Genomic DNA, 22904 nt, shown 5'->3' with positions numbered 1-22904 from the left:
AATGAATGAATCGTCAATCTCTGGGCACCAACAGTCTTCTTAGAGTCAGGACTCTTAGCAGTGTTGATTCAATGAAGGAGGGAATCCAGGACAAGTGTTCAGGTGGCCCTAGGGGGCTGGTGGCAGGAGTAGTAGGGCAAGACAGCCTTGGGTTTGAGGGAGAAAACTCACCCCAGTCCAAAGCCTCTACCCACCCAATCCCACCTGACCCAACTCAACATGCACCAGTTCTCCATTACTCCTAATGGAACTCAATCCATCAACTGATGAACGAATAAGCCAAACGTGGCAGACGACTGAATATTACTTGACAATAAAAAGGAATGAAGTGCTGATGATGCGTGCTACAAATAAACCCGGAAACCAGCTGGGCACTGTGGCTCCTGCCTGTAATCCCAGGTTGAGGTGGGTGGATCACTTGAGGCCAGGAGTTTGAGGCCAGCCTGGCCGACATGGTGAAACCCCGTTTTTACTAAAAATATAAAAATTAGCCAGGGATGGTGGTGCGTGCCTGTAATCCCAGCTACTGGGGAGGCTGAGACAGGAGAATTGCTTGAACCCTGGAGGTGGAGGTTGCAGTGAGCTGAGGTTGTGCCACTGCACTCCAGCCTGGGTGACAGAGGGAGATTCTGCCTCAAAAACAAACAAACAAAAAAACCCTGTAAAGCATTTTGCTGAAAAGGCCAGACACAAAGGGCCACATATTGTGTGATTCCATTTATTTTTATTTATTTTTTGTTTGTTTGTTTTTTAGAGACATGGTCTCACTCTGTTGCCCAGGCTGGAGTACAGTGGCATGATCACAGCTCACTGCAGCCTCCAACTCCTGGGCTCCAGTGATTCTCCCTCCTCAGCCTCCTGAGTAGCTGGGACTGCAGATGTGCACCATTGTACCTGGCTAATGTTTTTACTTTTTGGAATTTTTGTAGAGATGGGGTCTTGCTATGTTGCCCAGGCTGGTATGGAACTTCTGGCCTCACGCCATCCTCCTGCCTTGGCCTCCCAAAGTGCTGGGATCACTCAGCCTGATTCCATTGTATGAAATGGACATTTCAGTCCAGAATAGGCAAATCCTTAGGGACAGAAAGCAGATTCATGGTTGCCTACAGCTGGGAGGTTGGAAAGAGATGAGGAGTGACCACTAATGGGTACAGGATTTCTTTTGGGGGTGATGAAAATTCTAAAATTGATTGTGGTGATGGTTACACAAGTCTGTGAATGTACTAAAAACCATTTAATTATACAGCTTAGATGGGTGAATTATACGGTATGTGAATTCTATCTCAATAAAAAATCAGTTAAAGAACACACCTCAAACCAACATCTAATTCCTAATTCAAATCATCCCAAACCAAACTCTCAATTTTTTTTTAGACAAAGTCTTGTTGTGGTGTTACCCAGGCTGGAGCACAGTGGTACAATCTCAGCTCACTGGAGCCTCTGCCTCCCAGGCTCAAGTGACCCTCCCACCTCAGCCTCCTGAGTAGCTGGGACCACAGGCATACTTCTCCATGCGCAGCTAATTAAAATCATATATATACATGCTGGGTGAGGTGGCTCACGCCTGTAATCCCAGCACTTTTGGAGGTTGGGCAGATTACAAGGTCCGGAGTTCGAGACCAGCCTGATCAACATGGTGAAACCCTGTCTCTACTAAAATACAAAAATTAGCCGGGCGTAGTGGCAGGCACCAGTAATCCCAGCTATTCAGGAGGCTGAGGCAGGAAACTTGCTTGAACCCGGGAGACAGAGGTTGCAGTGAGTTGAGATCACGCCAGTACACTCCAGCCTGGGGGACAGAGCTAGACTCCACCTCAAAAAAAAAAATCTTATAGAGGCCAAACTTCTGGTTTAAGCTGACTTGGGCCTCCCGGCTCAAGCTATTTTCAACTTTTTTTCTAGGAGCCTGGGTGAATAAATAGGCCTATAATCTCCAGTGAGTCTCATTACAATTGGATTTTCAAAAGACATACTTGATTAATACAGGTGGTAACAGGTATGTCAGACGAGACAAGAGCAAGGCCCCAAGAGAGATTCATCACACACCAGATGAAAGATCAGGAGCTGGGAGAGGTGGCTCATGCCTGTAATCTCAGCAGCCCAGGAGCCTGAGGCAGGGGGGATCGCTTGAGGCCAGGAGTTTGAGTCCAGCCTGGGCAACAAAGCAAGGCACTATCTCTACACACACACACACACACACACACACACACACACACACACACACACAAAATCCCAGCTCGGTGTGATGGTGCATGTCTGTGGTCCCAGGTACTCGGGAGGCTGAGGAAGGAGGATCACTTGAGTCCAAGAGTTGGAGGCTGCAGTGAGCCAGGATCATACCCTTGCACTCCAGCCTGGGCGACAAAATGAGATCCAGTCTCTAAAAACAAACAAACAAAGGCCAGGCACAGTGGCTCACGCCTGTAATCCCAGCACTTTGGGAGGCTGAGGCAGATGGATCACCTGAGGTCAAGGGTTCAAGACCAGCCAACAGGGTGAAACACTGTGTCTACTAAAAGTACAAAAAATTAGCTGGGCATGGTGGCAGACCCCAGTAATCCCAGCTTCTAGGGAGGCTGAGGCAGGATAATCGCTTGAACGCAGGAGGTGGAGGTTGCAATGAGCCAAGATCGTGCCACTGCACTCCAGCCTGTATGACAGAGCGAGACTCTGTCTCAAAAATAAATAAATACATAAATAAACAAAAATAAAAACAAAAAAATTTTAAAAAAAGAAACACAGAGACAGAAACACAGTTCTTCGGTTTATTCTCAGATTTGAGATGCAAATTATGCCCTATGGCCTGGGGCCGGGGGCCGGGCTTGGGCTGGAATCTCTCATCATATCCCAGCCTTCCCTAAGGAGGAAGCAGATGAAATCTACCACAGGTGGGTATTTTCCCTTTTAATACAGATCCAGGTATAAATAGGGCAGCACCATTAGGATCCTGATTCACTCCCCACCATCTTGGTCCCCAAACCACCTGGCACGGCAAGGTAAGCCTGGGGAGGTGGGGAGAACGGGGAGGGGATTTGCAGAGCTGGGCTGAGGCAGGAGAAGAAACAGCTCAGTCAAGGGAAGTCGCGCTTCCCTCTGTAGTCTGACTTCAGTCCTTTCACTGTGGAAGTAGAAAGGATCAAAGTGGGTGGGTGGGGGTCCCAGCCTGGGATCAGGAGACATCCAGTGCTTAACTCTGGGGAGGGGCAGCACCAAAAGGTGTGAAAGGCAGTGACGGAGGAGTGAGGAGGCAGGTGTTGGGGGGTGGGCCCCATTCGTTCATCAGCTCTGAGTTAGAAGCTCATTGCATGGGAGTTCAAGGGGTGGGGGTGGAGGCTTGGGTGGGAAGGGAGGGGAGAAAGAGCCAGACTGCAGTTTGCCACCTGAAATGGGGTGGGAGGAGGCTGGACCTTTGGGCCAGGGAAACCCAGCCACCAGTGCCCTGGAAAGAAGGAATGACTGACCGTGATGAGCGAAGTCGCATCCCATTGGCTCCAGAGTCACAGGTAACGATAAATAGAGTGGCTTCAAAGCCTCAGCACCAAATGCACCCCATTTTGGGGTTCCCTCATGGTCCCTCCCACCCCAAACACTCTCAACTGCTGAAGCAGACAGGGCCCAGTTCAAACCCAAACTTCTGGTTCGTCTGGCCAAAGTCAGTGGCCGCCACATCCCACAGGGGCAGAAATCCTGCTCGAGAAGAGCTGAATTCGAAAATGGTCTTTGTCTGTCCTTTCCGGAGCTGTCGACAGAGAAGACAGGGATGGCAAGTTATGGGGAGGGTGGCTGAGGTCTTGCCTCCCCTCTGCAGCTGGCCACTGCCCCACCCTCTTACCTGGCAGCCGTCCTGGAGGACGCTGACGGTGGCTGCTGTCGTCTGGTTGAAGGACAGCTCCTCTCCATTGGTGCCAAGGAAGCGGGCAGAGCGGCTGTGGTCACCTGTGGCTTGGTCCAGCCAGGCAGCCGCATTCTGGCAGGAGTAGGTGAAGCTCTGGCGAGCTGTGGCACTCAGCAGTTTCAGGAAGTTTAGCTGCACGACATTCACTGGTGACCCGTCGGCGTCCACGTAGGAGAACTGGTGGGAGGAGGTCAAGGCAGAGGGGGAAGGGGCTCCATGAGCCTCTATGCTTTCTGCAGAACCACACCCCCCAATCTCCACCCGCTGGCAGAGCAGCCACCCCTCCCATGTTGCCATCTCGGAGGAGGTCCCTCCAGCCTCCTGGAGATCCCTGGCAGAACTGCAGAAGTCACCCGAGCATCCACCCCATCCCCCTCTCCACCCAGGGGGTCTCCATGCTCACTCCACCTGACCTCCCAAATTTTGATTGCTTCATCCACCAATCCAGGATTTTTTTTTTTTTTTTTTTTTTTTTTGAGATGGAATCTTGCTCTGTCGCCCAGGCTGGAGTGCAGTGGCGCTATCTCGGCTTACTGCAACCTCCGCCTCCTGGGTTTAAGCAGTTCTCTGCCTCAGCCTCCTGAGTAGCTGGGACTACAGGCGCGCGCCACCATGCCCAGCTAACTTTTGTATTTTTAGTAGAGACAGGGTTTTATCATCTTGGCCAGGCTGGTCTTGAACTCCTGACCTTGTGATCTACCCGTCTCGGTCTCCCAAAGTCCTGGGATTACAGGTATGAGCCATTTCAGGGTTTTAACACACTCGTCCTCACCCAGAAGTCACAACTCTACCTTCACTCTTGTGAGCCGCTGGATCTACAGACCTCACTATCTCCTGAACACCCGATTTCTGCCCTGTCCAATATGGCAGCCACGTGTCTAATGACCATGTGGCTTTAGAGCCTTTGAAATGTGGCTGATTCGAAGGAGGGAATTTTTTTTAACTTTATTTAATTTTTTTCCTTTTTTTTTTTTTGGGTGGAGGTTGGGGTCTCGCTCTTTCACCCAGGGGTGAGTGCACTGGCACAATCCCAGCCCACTCCAGCCTCCATCTCCTAGCCTCAAGTTATCCTCCCATCTTGGCCTCCCAAGTAGCTGGGACTACAGGTGCACACCACCATGCCTGGCTGGCACTTTTTTTTTTTCTTTTTTTTTTCCACTCTGTTGACCAGGCTGAAGTGCACTGGTGCGATCTCAGCTCACTGTAACCTCTACCTCCCGAGTTCAAGCGATTCTCCTGCCTCAGCCTCCCGAGTAGCTGGGACTACAGGCATGCTCCACCACATCTGGCTAATTTTTATATTTTTAGTAGAGACAGGGTTTCACCATGTTGGCTGGGATGCTCTCGATTTCTTGACCTTGTGATCCACCCACCTCGGCCTCCCAAAGTGCTGTGATTACTGGCATGAGCCATCATGCCTGGCTGCCTGGCTGGGGCTTTTTTTTTTTTCAACTTCATTTAATTTTTTTACAAAAAAAATTCATAACTGATGACTGAGCGTCAACCCAGTTATCAGAAAGCTCATGCTTGGAACAACTTGAGTCTGAATCTACTTTTTGAACTGTTGTCAATGGTTTTATGAAATCTAAATATAGATCCAGTATTCCCAATAAAATTTAGCATTCAAATTGTGACGTAAAATCTGCATCAGATTTTGAAGAGCTAATATGAAAAAATACAAAATACCTTAATAATGCTTTTTGTTTGTTCGTTTTGAGGCAAAATCTTGCTCTGTTGCCCAGGCTGGAGTGCAGTGGCACGGTCTTGGCTCACTCCAACCTCCGCCTCCTTGGTTCAAGCAATTCTCCTGCCTCAACCTCCCGAGTAGCTGGAATTACAGGCATGTGCCACCATGCCCGGCTAATTTTTTGTATTTTTAGTAAAGACGGGTTTTTACCACGTTGGTCAGGCTGGTCTCAAACCCCTGCCCTCAGGTGATCCACCGGCCTCGGCCTCCCAAAGTGCTGGGATTACAGGCAGGAGCCACTGCGTCCAGCCATGTGGCTTTTTCTTCTTCAGATTCACCAGATCCTGTCTTGACTCTGAGCCTTTGCATATGCCATTCCCGCTCCCTGGAACACTTGTTCTTGTCCTTCCTAGCTTGCTAACACAACACCTTCTGTTTTTTTTGTTTGTTTTTGAGACAGAGTCTTGCTCTGTCACCCAGGCTGGAGTGCAGTGGCGTGATCTTGGCTCACTGCCACCTCCGCCTCCCCCATGTTCAAGCAATTCTCTGCCTCAGCCTCCTGAGCAGTTGGGATTATAGGCGCCTGCCACCACATCCAGCTTTTTTTTTTTTTTTTTTTTTTGAGACGGAGTTTCACTCTTGTGCCCAGGCTGGAGTGCAATGGAGCAATGTCAGCTCACCGCAACCTCCGCCTCCCGGATTCAAGCGATTCTCCTGCCTCAGCCTCCCAAGTAGCTAGGATTACAGGCATATGCCATCACGCCCAGCTAATTCTGTATTTTTAGTAGTAGAGACAGGTTTCTCCATATTGGTCAGGCTGGTCTTGAACTCCTGACCTTGTGATCCACCCGCCTTGGCCTCCTAAAGTGCTGGGATTACAGGTGTGAGCCACTGCACCCAGCCACACAATGCATTCTTTAGGCTTCAGACGAGCTGTGATCTCTACCAGGAAGCCTTCTGGTCTTTCCAGCACTGCCTCTGAACTTCCACCATGTCCTGTGCTTCCCTGTCCTGGCATCATCATTCTGTATGGCAATTGACTGCCTGTTACGCATCTGATGCTGCCGCCACCCACCTGCAGCCTGCAATCCCTAGGAAGGTAGAAGAGAGTCTATCCTGTTCATCTCACCTCTAAGAACCCATCCCTCAACCCCCCACCTGCTGGTTTCCATCCGTTTTCATGCCACCCCCACCTCGGCCTCTGGTGACTCACCTTCTTCCCTCGACGGAATGTGCTATACCAGCCTCCAGGCTTTTCCTTGGACCAGGAGGCCAATTTCACCTGGAGGAGAAAGGGGAGGGTCGCTGTAACAGATGCCCGTGGTGCCACCTAGATCCCATCTGCATTTACCTCCTCACACCAAAGGCTGCTGACTGTGACTATGTCAGAACGTTCTCTGGCTCCTGGGACAGATGGGCTCTGCCAGTGCACAGTCAGGGAAAGGGGGTTCATGCCCCTGAGGCAGCCCTCACCCAATGACTGATGAGAGTTGGTGGATGAATACCCCAGCCCCCTTGCCTCCGAGGGGGATAGCTCTCAGGTGCTCGTGCTAGACAGTGTCCCAGGGTTCCCCAGCGGGACTGAGCTCTGGGTCCCCAGATGGTACCACTGTATTTTATTAATTTAATTTATTTATTAATTTTTGAGACAGGGTCTCACTCTATCACTCAGGCTGAAATGCAGTGACATAATCTTAGCTCACTGCAGCTTCAAACTCCTGGGCTCAAGCAATCCTCCCACCGCAGCCTCCCGAGTAGCTGGAACTACAGACATGCACCATGCCCACTTTTTAATTTTTTTTTTATTTTTTGAGGGTCTTATTCTGTCACCCAGGCTGAGTGCAGTGGTGTGATCACTGGCTCACTGCAGCCTTGTCCTCCAAAGTTCAAGTCATCCTCTGACTTCAGCCTCGTAAGTAGTTGGGACAATAGGAATATGCCACCGTGCCCGGATTTTATTTTATTTTATTTTATTTTATTTTATTTTATTTTATTTTTTGAGATGGAGTTTCGCTCTTGTTACCCAGGCTGGAGTGCAATGGCGCGATCTCGGCTCACCGCAACCTCCGCCTCCTGGGTTCAGGCAATTCTCCTGCCTCAGCCTCCTGAGTAGCTGGGATTACAGGCACGTGCCACCATGCCCAGCTAATTTTTTGTATTTTTAGTAGAGACGGGGTTTCACCATGTTGACCGGGATGGTCTCGATCTCTTGACCTCGTGATCCACCCGCCTCGGCCTCCCAAAGTGCTGGGATTACAGGTGTGAGCCACCGCGCCCGGCCCTTTTTTTTTTTTTTTTTTAAAGAGCTGGGGTCTTTCTATGTCACCCAGGCTGGTCCTGAACTCCTGAGCTCAAGTGATCCTCCCACCTCAGCCTCCCAAAGTGCTGGGATTACATGTATGAACCACTGTGCCTGGCCCCAGCCTCTCCCTTTAGGCCAGTAGAAAGCAAGCAGGTGAATGAAGAGGAGGCCCTCAGATGTTAGCAATTGTTTAGGGATCAAGGCCTACGCTCCAGGCCCAGGAAGTGGGAAGTCCAAGGTTGTCTAAATTCCCCTCCACTGGGCATCTGAGCTCCCACTAAACCAGGGGAAGATAGACCAGTTAAAAATAACAACATGGGTCTGGGTGAGGTGGCTCAAACCTGTAATATCAGCACTTTGGGAGGCCGAAATGGGCGGATCACTTGAGGCCAGGAGTTTGAGACCAGTACGGCCATCATGGTGAAACCCCGTCTCTACTAAAAAATACAATACAAAAATGAACTGGGTGTGGTGGCAGGCGCCCGGCCAATTTTTTAATTTTTGTAGAAACGGGGTTTTGCCATGTTGCTCAGGCTGGTCTCGAACTCCTGACTCAAGCAATCCACCCGCCTCAGCCTCCCAAAATGCTGAGATTATAGGAACTGGCCTGATTTTTTTTCTTTTTGATCCTCTGCTGTAGTCATAGCTCTTGAGACAGGACTTGGTATACAGTAAGTGCTCAATAAATCTCAGTTGAAGGAAGGATACCATAGCAGACAAGGTTGGGGTGGGGGTGAGGAGAAGGGAACAGCCCTTCTTGGGGGAGGGGATGAGAGGTTTGGGAAACTCACGATCTCAAACTTCTTGTCGGGATAGAGGCAGGTCTCTCCTCCCGCCGTGAAGTTGCAAAAAACCCTGAACGAGTCCCGCGCGCAGCCCTGGTTGGGGTCAATCCAGTATTCCCCTGCCGCAGAGCCAGGCAGGGTGGGTGAGTCCGGGTGGACCCGACGGACCCCACCCCCGCCCCCCATCCCATCCCAGTGGCGCGGGAACCGGACCTCACCATCAGGCAGGTGCGGGTGGTTGCGGTGCAGCTCGTGGCACACGAGGCCCGGGCGCTCTGCAGTGCCGGGAGGACGCTGCAGCTGCTCCAGCTCCAAGCTCAGCGACGTGAGCGAGGCCAGCACCTCCTCCAGGCCGCCCTCCACGAACGGGAGCGGGACTGGGACCGAGCGCCGGCGCCGGCGCAGCCCATGCAGCTCGGCAGGGGGACCCTGGGCGTGGGGGATGGGGACCGAGGAGAAGAAGAGAGGGGAGATGGGGAGGGACAGACGGTAGAAGGAGAGACAGGCAGAGATGAAGAGGCAGGGAGACGCAAATGAGAAAGAGGAGGGAGAGAGATAAACAAGGGGCAGACAGAGAAAGGAGAGATAAGCGGACAGGGAGAGACACACAGGAAGAGACAGAAAACCGCAAGAAAAGCAGACACAGAGGGAGAGACGGCAGGAAAGAGAAGAGATGAAATAGGGGCGCAAGGGAGCCAGAGACAGGCAAAGGAGATGGACAGATGGGAAGGGAGAGATGGGGTCCGAGAGACAACACCCAGGTCAGAGCCCCCATGGGTGTCCCCTTAAACCCCCCTCCCAGCCCAGACCTTCCTTGCTGTTTTGCAGGGAACTGCCCTCTTCACCTACATCCCCTGAACACCAGTGTGTGCCTGGCCCAGTGCTGGGCACAGAAGGACCCTCTGGGGACACCCAGACATAGTCCTTGCTCTCCCCCCAGGCCTTGGCACCCAGCCCCCTCTCCCTGGGGAACTCACCGGGGGGCCTGGGGGGCCTGCAGGTCCGGCGTCTCCACGGGGGCCCATGGAACCCTGTAGGAGGAAGTCACTTGGAGGGCGAGCTCTGTCTGTGGAGACCCTTCCCACCAGCACACCAACACACACACACACACGCACACACACACACACACACACACAGAGCCTTGGGGAAAGGACATACAGTTTTCAGTACTATGAGACACAAATTTTCCTTCCTTCCTTCCTTCCTTCCCCTTCCCCTTCCCCTTCCCCTTCCCTTCCTTTCCCCTTCCTTCCTTCCTTCCTGGCTGGAGTGCAATGGCATGATCTTGGCTCACTGCAACCTCTGCCTCCCGGGTTCAAGTGATTCTCCTGCCTCAGCCTCCTGAGTAGCTGTAATTACAGGTGCCCACCAGGATGCCCAGCTAATTTTTATATTTTCAGTAGAGACAAGGTTTCACCATGTTGGCCAGGCTGGTCTCTAACTCCTGACCTCGTGATCAGCCCGCCTCAACCTCCCAAAGTGCTGGGATTACAGGCGTGAGCCACCGTGCCCAGCCACAGATTTTCATGTTTTAATATCTCTGAAATCAGCATCTGAAAAACTCTGGCAAGTCATTGTTTACTTGGTAGAACTGTTTTCTTTCCTAGCAGTTTATAAAATAATGGTACATCTTATAATCGATGAAATACAGCAGTAGGTGTTGAATAAATATTTGTCAAAGGCACGATGGCATGAATAAAGAAAGAAATGGAGGCAGAGCCGTGGAGGGTTCTCATGCAGTGGAGGGGATGGGAGCTGGGCTGCACAAGCTCAGGGAAGCAGGGTGTACTCACCGGAGACCCCTTTGAGCCTTTCTGTCCCAGAGGGCCCTGTGGGGCACAGACAGGGAAGGCTGAAGTCCTGGCCTGGTCCGCCATAGTGACCTCATCCCACAAAAGATTCCCTCCATACTCACCACCATGCCTGGGGGCCCGGGGTGGCCCAGAGAGCCGATGGGACCAGGGGGACCCTTGGGAAAGGACGTCAGGGTCAGTATTGGTGGGGTACACCCTATTGCCCTGACAGATCCCCCAGACAAGCCTTCGATCCCATCCAAGGAAGACCCAAACCCTAGGCGAGCCTCCAATTCCCCAACAGAGAGACCTCAAACCCCAGACCCAGCCTCCAACTTGCCAGGTCCCAGACACACCATTACTAATTCAGACCCGCGTTTCCCGGACCCCACACCCACCGTCTCCCGACACGTCCTCCACCCACCCCTCCTTCAAACATATTTCTCCCACTCAGGGCAGAACACTCACAGGGTCTCCCTTGGGGCCAGGAGGTCCCTGCACGCCTGGCAACCCCTGGTCTCCTTTCTCACCAGCTTCCCCCGAGGGGCCGATAAGACCAATCAATCCAATGTGGCCCTGGAGGACAAGAGGCACAGACAGGGGAGGACATGGGAGGATGCAGGAGATTTTTCTCCTAGAGCCTTAGGGTGATGAGTTTGGGAGCAGAGGATGCCCTAATCTCCCAGCCCCTGGCCAGGGAGGGAGGGAAAGAGGGGAGGAGATGGGGAGGAGAATAATGGAATGATATTCTTACCTTTTCCCCCTTGGGGCCAGCATCTCCCTTCAGCCCTGGGAGGCCAGAGGGCCCCTGGGAGGAGAGCAGTGGTCAGTGAGGGATTCTCAAATGTGAACACTCAAGGTCTGTGTGGGTGGCTGGGGGACCATCACATGGGAAATTATGCACACTTCAAATGGGAATGATCAGGGATGGAGTCAAAGCATGGTCAGCGTAGGCCAAGGTGGGATGATGAGAGCCAGTGAGGGGTTGATTGGAGGATGGACAATGTGAGTGGTCAGTGGGCAAGGTCCACATGGGTGATCAGTGTAGACCATCAAGGTGGAGGGTCGGCGTGCTCAGTGTAGACTATCAAGATGGAGGGTCAGAGCAGAGGGTTAGTAGAGATGGGCAGTGTAGACCATCAAGGTGGAGTGTTAGAGCAGAGGGTTATAGAGACCAGCAGTGTAGACCATCAGGGTGGAAGGTCAGAGCAGAAAGTTAGTAGACACAGACAGCATGGACATTCAGATGGTCAGTGAGGGCCAGCCTGCCCCAATGCTCACTAGGTGGTCACTGGGTGCCCAGATTGGTCCTCAGAGCCAGGACCTCAGGGATAAGCAAGTCTCTTACCAGGGGGCCAGGAGGGCCCATCCGTCCAGGGGATCCCAGGAGGCCTGGTTCACCCTGAGGATGAAACAGAACATGGGGTGGGCTGCACCCTGCCGGAACCCAGTGTGGACCCCCCCGCACCATGCACCAGGGGCAGGCTCTCCAGATGGTGATGGGATCGCAAGCTGGGAGTAGGCGGTGGGGACGGGCTGGACCCATCCTGTCCCACCTCTGCTCCACTCCACTCACCACAGGGCCAGGGATCCCTCGAAGACCTTCGGGCCCCACACGTCCAGGAGGCCCTCGAGCCCCCACTGGACCTGTCCTCCCTGGGGGCCCGTCAGGACCTGGCTCTCCCTGAAATGGACACAGGCAAGGGAGGGGACCAGAGTCAGAGGATTCCTGCCTCATGATCCACAGCCAAGAACCACCCAGGACCCAGAAGGAGTGGGTGCCTGGGGTGGTCACAGGTCCATCCTCACCTGGTGGCCCCACTATCGGCCTAGGATAGCACAGGGACCCTTCCCTTTTTCAGAGGGACTCACCTTGGCACCTTTCTCCCCTTCTCTGCCTTCTCGACCCATGCGGCCTGAAGGACCCTGGGAAGGGAAAGACAGTGAGAGGGGGTTAGGGGCTGACTGAGGGTCTGAGGGTGAGTGGGGGCTGTGGGTGTGTGGGGATCTGTAAGGTGAGTGGGGGCTGTGGGTGTGTGGGGGCTGGGGGTGAGTGGAGTCTGTGGGGTGAGTGGGGTCTGTAAGGTGAGTGGGGGCTGTGGATAAGTCAGGGATCCAGGAGGTGGGTCATCACTTACCCTCTTGCCAGGGGGCCCAGGGGCACCGGGTTCCCCAGAAGCTCCAGGCGGGCCCTGGAGGAGACAAGGGCACGAGCGGTGGTCTCAGCTAATGTTGTTTGAGCCTCACTGTTTTAGGATGCCTTGGACCAGAGGACAGCCTTCCCCAGGTATCACCCCAGCACCGGGCACTCCCACCTCCCACCTCTCCCTCAAGCTGTTCACATTCCTGGGGGTCCCCAGAGAGGTGAAGCAGGAGCATCTGCAGGGGCCTTGGGTACCCCGCTAGCCCACTCCCCTGCCCCCCAATTTACTCACTCATTAGCTCCCTAAACCCCCCTCCCAGCACCACACCCTCTGTTCCCTCACTCACCGGCCCCCCAACGTCACCAGGGTCTCCCTTCTCCCCTGGGGAACCGTCTATGCCCTGCATAGGGGGAAGACAGAGTTGGGTGGGGTGATGAGGGTACGTGAGAATTTGGGGTGGGGCTGGGAGGCAAACGAAGGTTATTGGTTCCACTGTCAGTGCCCCGGTCTGTGGGGGTGGGGAGATGGGGACACAATCAGGAAACATGCCAGGATTGGGGAGGGGAGGGGGTCACACTCACTGAAACTCCAGGGTCTCCTGGGGGCCCTAGATCTCCAGGGAGCCCTGTGGGGCCCTGGAACACAGAATGATTAATAATCACACCTCTGAATTGTTGAGCAATCATGCATTTATGAAACAGATCAACTGTATCCAGGAACAGTTTGCTTTCTGGGTACACATTCGTGAGCAAAACATAAAATCCCTGGCCTGGTAGAGCAAACATTCTCTCATTTCATGGGTGCAGGCTCTGAGCTAAGAATGCTGCATGCATGGTCTCACTGCAGCCTCCTCACAGCCTCCCAGCTCGGGACTCACAGAGAAAACTGGCCATTCACTTGTCCATCCATTCATTCATTCATTCATGCATCCATACACTCAGAGAAGGGACATTCCGAACGATGAGACTCAAGTGGAGGTCCCACCGATGTTAAAGCCCCTCCCTGACCTCCGCCCACCCCAAACCCTACTATGGTGGCAAAAGGGCCTCAACCTTCACCTCAACACCAAATCCCACATCCACTCCCAATGTGACCCATTCAACCTTCACCTTTACAACAGTGTTAGAATGATTCGCTGTGAAATCAACTTTCATGCCATACAATGATATATAACCACTGTACATATATGTTTCTTTGGTGTGTGTGTACTTTTTTTTAGTAGAGACAGGGTTTCACCATATTGGCCAGGCTGGTCTTGAACTCCTGACCTTGTGATCTGCCCGCCTCGGCCTCCGAAAGTGCTGGGATTACAGGTGTGAGCCATCATGTCCGGCCTTTCTGTTTCGTTCACACATTTATTCACTAATTCACTCATCCATTCACCCATCCATCCATCTATTCACTCATCTATTCAGTAATTTTGTTCACTTATACATCTATCCATTCATTCAGTCATCCATTCACTCATTCACTCACTCATTTGTCCATTTGGCTACTCATCTATTCACCCATCCATCCATCCATTCACTCATCTATTCATCCATCCATCCATCCATTCACTCATCTATTCACCCATCCATCCATCCATTCACTCATCTATTCACCCATCCATCCATCCATTCACTCATCTATTCACCCATCCATCCATCCATTCACTCATCTATTCATCCATCCATCCATCCATTCACTCATCTATTCACCCATCCATCCATCCATTCACTCATCTATTCACCCATCCATCCATCCATTCACTCATCTATTCACCCATCCATCCATCCATTCACTCATCTATTCATCCATTCATTCGCATTCATGCATCCATTAATTTACTTGTTCATTAATTGCCTCATTCATTCACTCATTTATTCATACGCATTTATTCATTCGCATATTCATCCATCCAATGATTTATTCACTTGTCCATTCATTAATTCACTCATTCATTCATTCATCCATTTATTTATCGAGACGGAGTCTCGCTCTGTTGCCCAGGCTGGAGTGCAGTGGCACAATCTCAGCTCACTGCAAACTCTGCCTCCCAAGTTCAAGCATTTCTCCTGCCTCAGCCTCTCGAGTAGCTGGGACTACAGGCACATGCCACCATGCCTGGATAATTTTTGTATCTCTTTTAGTTGAGACAGGGTTTTACCATATTGGCCAGGCTGGTCTCAAACTCCTGACCTTGTGATCCACCCGCCTTGGACTCCCAAAGTGCTGGGATTACAGGCGTGAGACACCGAGCCTGACCACTTGTTTATTCATCCATCCATCCACCCAGTTGTTCATTTATCCATGTTCTGGGGGTTGCTCATGAAATCAGTAAAAAGTTTGGGAGAGCTTCGAGCACACTCAAGTGCCCCCTCACATGTCTGCCTCCACTTCCCCCCAGGACTCACCATGTTCCCTTTGGCTCCGTCCTCTCCAGGGGGACCTTTCTTGCCTGGGGGTCCAGCAGCTCCAGACGGACCTGAGTCCCCCTTTTCACCAATGTCTCCTCTGGGCCCCTTGACAGAAACAGGTCAGAGGTCAGAGTGGCCTGGACTGTCCAGGGATCAAGGATTAGCATACTTGGATTCAGGCATCGGGGTGGTCTGGGACTTTTCTGGGGTCAAGGTTCAGAGTAGACTAGGCTGTCCAAGGATCAAAGGTCAGAAGGAGCTAGGACTTATGACAGTGAAAGGTCAGGATGGTATAGGTGCCAGCTGGTTATGTGCAAGGGTGGCCTAGCCCATGTGCTGCCCTTGAGTGAATTAGAAGAGGGGCCCCCTCTGGGCAACTCATCCTCAAGTCAGGACTCATGACTCAGATTTGAGCCCTCACCTATCCTCTGGGCCATGCAGTCTTGTGCAGTGTGCAACCTGCAGAACTGTACATAGAAGACCTGTCTGAGACCTTCCAGGTGTCCTTCTTCAAGGTAATCAGGGATGCCCACAGGACAGGGGTGAGTGGATGACCTTCGACTGCACAGAGGTCAAGGTGGCCCAAGATGCCCAGGGGTCAGGGGTTCCCTGAGATGAGTGCAGGGACCACATCACATAGTCACTCACCGGGATGCCCGGGGCTCCTGGAGGCCCTGGGTCTCCAGCCTCCCCTGGCTCACCCTGCAAGAGGCAAAGTGAGGATGGGGAGAGGTCCCATCCTAGCAGACACGGAGGGGCTCCCCAGAATGGCCCTGCCCCGTAGGACTGGATATGCTTCTTCCCCGCTGTGCAGTCCCTGCTTTCCCCCGCTCACCTTCTCACCCACGGCGCCTGGCTGACCAACTCCTCCAGGCAGCCCTGGAATGCCCTGGAGAGACAGCAAGGGGTAGGAGTGGGACTGTGGAATCCCAACATCCTCTTACTAGGAAATGGGTGTCCCCATCTCTGAGCCATCTTGGCTCCCCAAGAGTTCTCACCTCTGATCCACTGGGGCCTTGGGGACCCCGAGGACCTGGAGCTCCATGGGGACCCTGTGGAAGGGTCAGAATAGTATCCAGTGACCCCATGGCCCCCAAAAGGCCACAGTGACCACAGATACCACTCTCGATGCTGGTTACCCTTGAGGACCTTAAAATGACAACGTCCCTCAAATGAATCTAATGCCTCCCCCAACCCTTTAACGCCACCATCCTCCCCCTACCCCCAACCTTTCCCTGGGAGTGCATACCATGGACCCAACGTCTCCAACCTCCCCTTTCTCTCCAGGAGGGCCTGGCAGCCCCTGTGGAACAAAGAAGCAAGATTGGGGCACCAGGTAGGGAGACTCAGAGGTACCACCCCCAAACCCAGACACCTACCTGCAATCCAGGAGGGCCAATCACCCCCACAAAGCCTCTGACTCCATCATCTCCTTTCTGCCCAAAGAGGCCTGGGGGTCCGCGGCGCCCCTGAGCCCCGTCTGCTCCCTGGAAGAACACAGACAGGGTCGTATTCAGGATCTGGGTCAGGGATTAGTGTAGAGCGAGGCTCAAGGGTCAGGACTGAGATTAAGGGTCGGAGTCAGGGTTCGGCTTAAGTTTAGGGAGGGTCAGGGTTGAGTTTAGAGTTGGGGTCCAGGTAGGGCTTGGGAATGAAGTCAAGGGTTGAGTCAAGGTGTTAAACAGTGAGCTGGATGTGCAGCTGAGGTTCAGTTCACGGGCAGGGTTCAAACTGAGTTGAGATGGGATTTAGCGTTGGGTTTAAGGTTGGGGCCAGGGTCACATTCAAAGTGTGAGTTCAGGTCTGGGGTCAGCATTGGAAGCGTGGGTCAGAGTCGGGGTTAAAAATAGGGCTGTATGTTCCTATAGTATGGTAATAAACAGACAAAAAGGACAGGTCTGGGTCATGGCTTGTTTAAGAGATTTGTTTGGTTGGTTGTTTTTGCTTGTTTTGTTTTGTTTTAAGAAGTCTCCCTCTGTCATCCAGGCTGGAGTGCAGTGGCACAATCTTGGCTGACTGCAACCTCTGCCTCCCCGATTCAAGCAATTCTCCTGCTTCAGCTTCCCAAGTAGCTGGGATTACAAGCATGTGCCACCCATGCCTGGCTTTTTTTTTTTTTTTTTTTTTGAGATGGGTGGAGTGCAATGGTGCAATCTTGGCTCACTGCAATCTCTGCCTCCTGGATTCAAGCAATTCTCCTGTTACAGCCTCCCGAGTAGCTGGGATTACAGGCGCCTGCCACCAAGTCCAACTAATTTTTTTGTATTTTTAGTAGAGATGGGGTTTCACTATTTGGCCAGGCTGGTCTCGAACTCCTGACCTCAGGTGATCCACCCGCCTTGGCCTCCGAAAGTACTGGGATTACAGGCAGGAGCCACCACGCCTGGCCGAAGATAAGGTTTGAGTAGGACTGAGGTTAAGGTCGTGAGCAAAGTTGAGATGGGGCTAAAATGGGGTTCAGAGCTGGGTTTAGGTTGGAACTGAGTCCAATTGTAGGGTTGAATTCACATTGGGCATCAATATAGAGGGCAGATTAAGGTCGAGGATGAGGTTGAGACTGAATCAGACTCTGGGGGCGAGTTCACATTGGGTGTTGGCATTGAGAGGAAGACAGGGTTGGGTTGGGATTGAGTCAGATTCTGGGGTTGAGTTCACACTGGATGTCGGCACTGGGGGAGGACCAGGGTTGGGTTTGGGGTTGTGACTGAGTCGGTGTGTTTCCACTGTCATTTGCTCCCAGTATCCCTTCCCATCAAGGATCCAGAGAAGGACAATGAAGCTGCTAGCACTCACAGGGGGACCTGGGTGTCCTGCAGGACCCCGTATCCCTGCTGGTCCAGGTGGGCCCTGGGAGAACAGGAAACAGAATAAAAAACTCCCTCAGGTTTAAGATCAGAGAGGGCACTGGATATATCAATCACCACCTCCCTACCCACACCCCTTTATGCGAACAACTTCCCCTACCTGGCAGCAACAACTGTATCCCCCCAAATCCTGTCTTCTCAGCCACCAGCTAATGGGACCAGAGACAGACATCTGTCCTAAGCCCAGCCCTGGCCATCAGGACCTTTCCCCACAAGTTCTACCAAGACCAGGGGTGAAGCTGGCTCAGTGATGGGAGACACTGGAGCTGACGTTCTGGGGGAAGTTGGGAATCAGATGCCTCAGTGCCTGCCATGCGGAGTCACAGGCAGAGGGAAGGACGTGTCACTAAGAAGGGAGAAGGAGGTCACCCCCACCCCAGTGCCCTTCCAGTTCTTCGGCAGCCCCAGCTATCCTTATCCTGTCTACAGCTGGGTTCTGTGGCCCCATCGCTCCAGGCAGCTCAAGTACCTTCTGTTGCATGTAGGTGTCAAGATGGTGCCTGGGAAGGTGGAAAACTCCATGGCCTCTCCTACCCCATAGAGAATGATCTCTACATCCCTGGCCTCCTCTCTCTTCTGCTACCTGCCCCACCCCGCCTCACTGGGGATCTCCACTCACCGCATCTCCTTTATCGCCTTTGATCCCCTTGTGACCGGGGGCGCCCACGTCCCCCTGCAGAGGAAATGGGATGAAGGACCCAGCTTCCGTTCACCCCCATCCTCCCCTGGACCCTTCCTCTCTGCGAACCCCTCACCTTGTCCCCTTCCTCGCCAGAAGGCCCAGCAGCTCCAGGGGGTCCCAGAGGCCCTAGGGGCCCTGGGATCCCATCTTTGCCAGTGGGGCCAGGGGGGCCACGTTCTCCCTGTTGTGGGGAATGGAAAGGGGGATGTCAGGGCAGGAATGTCCTGCAGGAGCCCAGTCCTGGGATGTGGCAGGGCCAGACCCTGAGGGGGCCCCAGGAATGGGATGGGCAGGTCACTTACCGGGGACCCCTTCTCGCCTGCAGGCCCAACGGGGCCTTGGTTGCCACTTTGGCCAGGAAGTCCAATGCCTCCTGCTGGGCCCAGAGGACCCCGCTCACCGGGGGAGCCCTGAAAACAGAGGCGACAGGTCAAGAATAATACCAGTAGTAGCCCTCCTTTATGGAGGGTTTTTAAGCCACCAGGTGCTGAGTTCTGTGATTATCAGGATGGTATCTAACTTGTTCCCTTCCTGCAGAAGCCAGAGGTGCCTGTGAGCACGTGAGGGGCAGGGCACGTTCTTCTCCTGCTCAAGAACACTCCATGGCTCCCATCTCACTTAGAGCAAAAGCCAAAGTCCTCCTGGCAGCCTATACACACACACGCACACACACACACACACGCACACATATACATATATACACACATATATGTATTTATATACATATATACACACATATATGTATTTATATACATATATACACACATATATGTATTTATATACACATATACACACATATATGTATTTATATACATATATACACCCATATATGTATTTATATATACATATATGTATTTATATACATATATACACACATATATGTATTTATATACATATATACACATACATACATATGTAAATACGTATGTATTTGTGTGTATGTATATATGTATACATGTGTGTACGTATGTATTGGTAGAGACAGGGTCTGGCTATGTTATCCAGGCTGGTCTCAAACTCCTGGGCTCAAGCAATCCTCCAGCCTCAGCCTCCCAAAGCGCTGGGATTACAAGCACGGGCCACCACGCCTGGCCCAAGAAAAAGGGTTTTTATATGTTGCTGGCTAACACACAGGTAAGTATTTGTTGGATAAATCATCTCACTGAGGCTTGTGATCATACATGAGATGAGGCTTCTCATCATGGCTATTTTACGGACAAGGAAACTGAGGCTTGCCAAGGAATACAGCTGCCCAGCCAGTGAGCAACAGAACTGATCTGGGCTCACCACCCAGGTTCAAGAGATTCTCCTGCCTCAGCCTCCAGAGTAGCTGGGATTACAGGCATCCACCACTATGTCTGGCTAATTTTTGTATTTTGAGTAGAAACAGGTTTCCACCATGTTGGTCAGGCTGGTCTCGAACTCCTGACCTCAAGTCATCCACCCACCTCGGTCTCCATCATGGGTTTTATCATGACGACGTCAAGCTTCCAGGACCCCTTGAGTCCCCTCCACCCTGCCCCCTACCCAGCACATAGGGTTATACTTACATTGGCCCCGACGGGCCCTGGGCGTCCCTTGTCACCCTTCAAACCAGTAGGTCCCTGAAGGAGGAGATAATTCACAGTCAAGAGACTCCCAAGGGTGTCTCCAAGTCCCGTCTTCCTCTAGGGGGAGCTCACAGTCCCCACCCCTCTCCTGGGACTGGACACTGAGCTTTGGGGGGTCTGCGTTTCCCAGTTCCCGCCATCATCTTTCTTCTTTCATCATTTCCCCTACTCCAAATGCCATTCCCCCATCCCCCTGCAGCCCCCCATCCTTTCCTTCTCTAAGGGACATGCAAGAGGGTCTCCAAAGATACTCACCGGGTCCCCAGGGGCCCCCTTGGGGCCGGGAAAGCCCCTGGGTCCAGCTGGCCCTTCCTTCCCAAGGGGTCCTGGTGGTCCCAGTTCCCCCTGCAGAAGTGGAAAGGAGGGAAGTCAAGCTCCAGGGAGGGGCTGTCTCCTTCCAGTCTGTGAGTCAGGGCCCCTCCCCCACGAGCCTGATTCTGAGCCCTGGGTTGATCTTGGATGTTCAGTCAAGATCCGCAGTAGACAGTGTCTCACCTTGGCTCCCTCTCTGCCCTCCAGGCCAGGAAGACCTTGTTCACCAGGAGGTCCAGGGGGGCCCGGAGGCCCCCTTTCACCCAGAGGTCCCACTTCTCCTGTCTTTCCCTGGTGAGGAAGAAGGCTCCTCTTGAGTGGGGGTGGCCTGGGGGAGACGCTCAGGTGTCCAGCTTCCTTCTAAATAGCCCCCAACTGGTACAAAACAAGGGAAGCTTAAGGAGTCCACGCTGACCTGAGGGCCCACGACACCAGCTGGTCCAGGCGGGCCTGTCTGACCTTGGAAGCCCTAGAGAGAAAAATTAAATGGGGAGGAGGGGTGTTACATGGGGAAGGGATGGGGGAGGGGGAGACACGGAAGGCCCGATAGGATCAGGAATCTGGCCAGGCGCAGTGGCTCACGCCTGTAATCCCAGCACTTTGGGAAGTCGAGGTGGGTGGGGTCACTCGAAGCCAAGAGTTTGAGACCAGCCTGGCCAACGTGATGAAGCCCCGTCTCTACTAAAAATACAAAAAATAGCCAGGCATGGTGGCACACGCCTGTAGTCCCACTCGGGAGGCTGAGGCAGGAGAATTGCTTGAACCCCGGAGGCGAAGGTTGCGGTGAGCTGAGATCGCCCTACTGCACTCTACCCTGAGCGACAGAGCGAGACTCCATCCCATTAAAAAAAAAAAAAAAGGATCAGGTATCAAAGGTTGAGGGGTTACTCACCAATTCTCCTCTCTGTCCAGGGTGCCCTGGTCGTCCATCTTTACCTTGGTGACCCTGGGGGATGAGGCAGGAAAGAGTTGGGGCACAGATACAGGGCTTCCTCCCTTCCCACATCCTCCACCCACCCGACCCACAATGAGGGTGACGTCACTCACAGGGGGGCCCTTTGGCCCGGGGAATCCTGGAGGGCCTTGCAGACCAGGGAGGCCCTGAAATGGAACCAAAGTCATTATCTCATCCCTCCTGCCTGACTGCCCACTCCGAGCCTGACACAGCAACAGCAGGAGCCAGCACATACTGAGTGCTTACTGCATGCCAGGCACGAGGCAGCACATACTGAGTGCTTACTGCATGCCAGGCACGAGGCAGTACATACTGAGTGCTTACTGCATGCCAGGCACGAGGCAGCACATACTGAGTGCTTACTGCATGCCAGGCACGAGGCAGCACATACTGAGTGCTTACTGCATGTCAGGCACGAGGCAGCACATACTGAGTGCTTACTGCATGCCAGGCACGAGGCAGGGCATTCTCCACACAGCAAGTCATTTTATTCACTACTGCAGCCCTTTAGGATGGAGACTAAGGTTACTTCCATTTTACAGAGAAGAAAACTAAGGCACAGAGAGGTTAAGTGGCTTGCCCAATGTCACACAGTAGGTGAGTGGCAGAGCCAGGACTTGAACTCATGGCTCTCTGACTTCAGAGGCCGTGCTCCTTCTTTTTTCTTTTTTTAATGATGGAGTCTTGCTCTGTCACCCAAATTGGAATGCAGTGGTGTGATCACAGCTCACTGCAGCTTCCAACTCCTGGGCTCAAGTGATGCTCTCATCTCAGCCTGCAGAGTAGCTGGGACTACAGGCAGGCACCGCCACGCCCAATGAAGCTGTGGTCCTCCCACTGCATTACAACGTCTCTTCATCTCCTGGGCTTGTCCTCCACTCAGAATCTCTGTTTCTCTCTCTCTCTCTCTATCTTCACACACACACACACACACACACACATGCGCGCGCACACACACACTCACCTTTTCTCCAGGGATCCCAGGGGCCCCGTCCTGGCCCACATCGCCCTAGGACAGAGTGAATGAGACTCAGGCCCCAGAACAAACTCAACTGGGAAAAATCGGGAGGGACTAGCTGAGCCTGGGGCATGGGGGGCCTTGATCGCCCACCCATCCCATACCTTGGGGCCTGGTTGCCCTGTGGCACCTGGTTGTCCCCTCTCTCCACGGGAGCCCTGAGCAAAAAAAAAAAAAAAAAAAGGCAGAGATCAGATGTGAGGCGGTGGGGGAGCTTGGGAGATGGGGCCGAGTCTTCCAGGGCCCCTCCCCTTGTGACTCCCTCTCCCACCCCACCGGGTCATTGATATAACCCAAACCCTTTCCCTGCCCACTGATGATCCCTCCACCGCCTCTCCTCCCCAGCCCTGTCCCGAAGTCCCAGCAGGGTAGGGGCACTCTCTATTCTCTTACTAATGATCCCTCCACCACCTGTCCTCCCCAGCCCTGTCCCGGAAGTCCCAGCAGGGTAGGGGGCA

General features: G+C 53.0%; 1 protein-coding gene across 4 annotated transcripts in view; it reads right to left on the bottom strand.

The window, feature by feature from the left end:
* Window positions 1-2751: 2751 nt before the first annotated feature.
* COL5A3 (collagen type V alpha 3 chain) overlaps window positions 2752-22904 on the bottom strand; it is a 54079-nt gene continuing 33926 nt past the window's right edge. For 3 of the 4 annotated variants that reach the window (XM_064381890.1, XM_064381891.1, XM_064381889.1), the window contains 29 exons: window positions 22551-22604; window positions 22393-22437; window positions 21521-21574; window positions 21366-21419; window positions 20889-20942; window positions 20657-20764; window positions 20417-20506; window positions 20102-20155; window positions 18854-18961; window positions 18625-18732; window positions 18489-18542; window positions 17799-17852; window positions 16385-16492; window positions 16255-16308; window positions 16004-16057; window positions 15841-15894; window positions 15654-15707; window positions 15003-15110; window positions 13188-13241; window positions 12953-13006; window positions 12601-12654; window positions 12335-12388; window positions 12039-12146; window positions 11811-11864; window positions 11217-11270; window positions 10931-11038; window positions 10585-10638; window positions 10463-10498; window positions 9513-9700 (listed from right to left, as the gene is read on the bottom strand). In XM_064381890.1, coding sequence (XP_064237960.1) covers window positions 9515-9700; window positions 10463-10498; window positions 10585-10638; window positions 10931-11038; window positions 11217-11270; window positions 11811-11864; window positions 12039-12146; window positions 12335-12388; window positions 12601-12654; window positions 12953-13006; window positions 13188-13241; window positions 15003-15110; window positions 15654-15707; window positions 15841-15894; window positions 16004-16057; window positions 16255-16308; window positions 16385-16492; window positions 17799-17852; window positions 18489-18542; window positions 18625-18732; window positions 18854-18961; window positions 20102-20155; window positions 20417-20506; window positions 20657-20764; window positions 20889-20942; window positions 21366-21419; window positions 21521-21574; window positions 22393-22437; window positions 22551-22604 — 2085 coding nt within the window. In that variant the 3' untranslated portion in view covers window positions 9513-9514. Of the gene's footprint in view, window positions 3740-3832; window positions 4073-6795; window positions 6865-8675; window positions 8789-8887; window positions 9099-9512; window positions 9701-10462; window positions 10499-10584; window positions 10639-10930; window positions 11039-11216; window positions 11271-11810; window positions 11865-12038; window positions 12147-12334; window positions 12389-12600; window positions 12655-12952; window positions 13007-13187; window positions 13242-15002; window positions 15111-15653; window positions 15708-15840; window positions 15895-16003; window positions 16058-16254; window positions 16309-16384; window positions 16493-17798; window positions 17853-18488; window positions 18543-18624; window positions 18733-18853; window positions 18962-20101; window positions 20156-20416; window positions 20507-20656; window positions 20765-20888; window positions 20943-21365; window positions 21420-21520; window positions 21575-22392; window positions 22438-22550; window positions 22605-22904 lie in introns of those variants that run through there. The other variant, XM_064381892.1, reaches the window with a different exon arrangement.

This window comes from Aotus nancymaae, unplaced genomic scaffold, assembly GCF_030222135.1.
Source record: "Aotus nancymaae isolate 86718 unplaced genomic scaffold, 86718_ANA_hifiasm-v0.15.2.pri h1tg000028l, whole genome shotgun sequence".
Lineage (NCBI taxonomy): Eukaryota > Metazoa > Chordata > Mammalia > Primates > Aotidae > Aotus > Aotus nancymaae.
The sequence above is the reverse complement of the archived record's forward strand: the minus strand, read 5'-3'. Positions and strand labels throughout refer to the sequence as shown.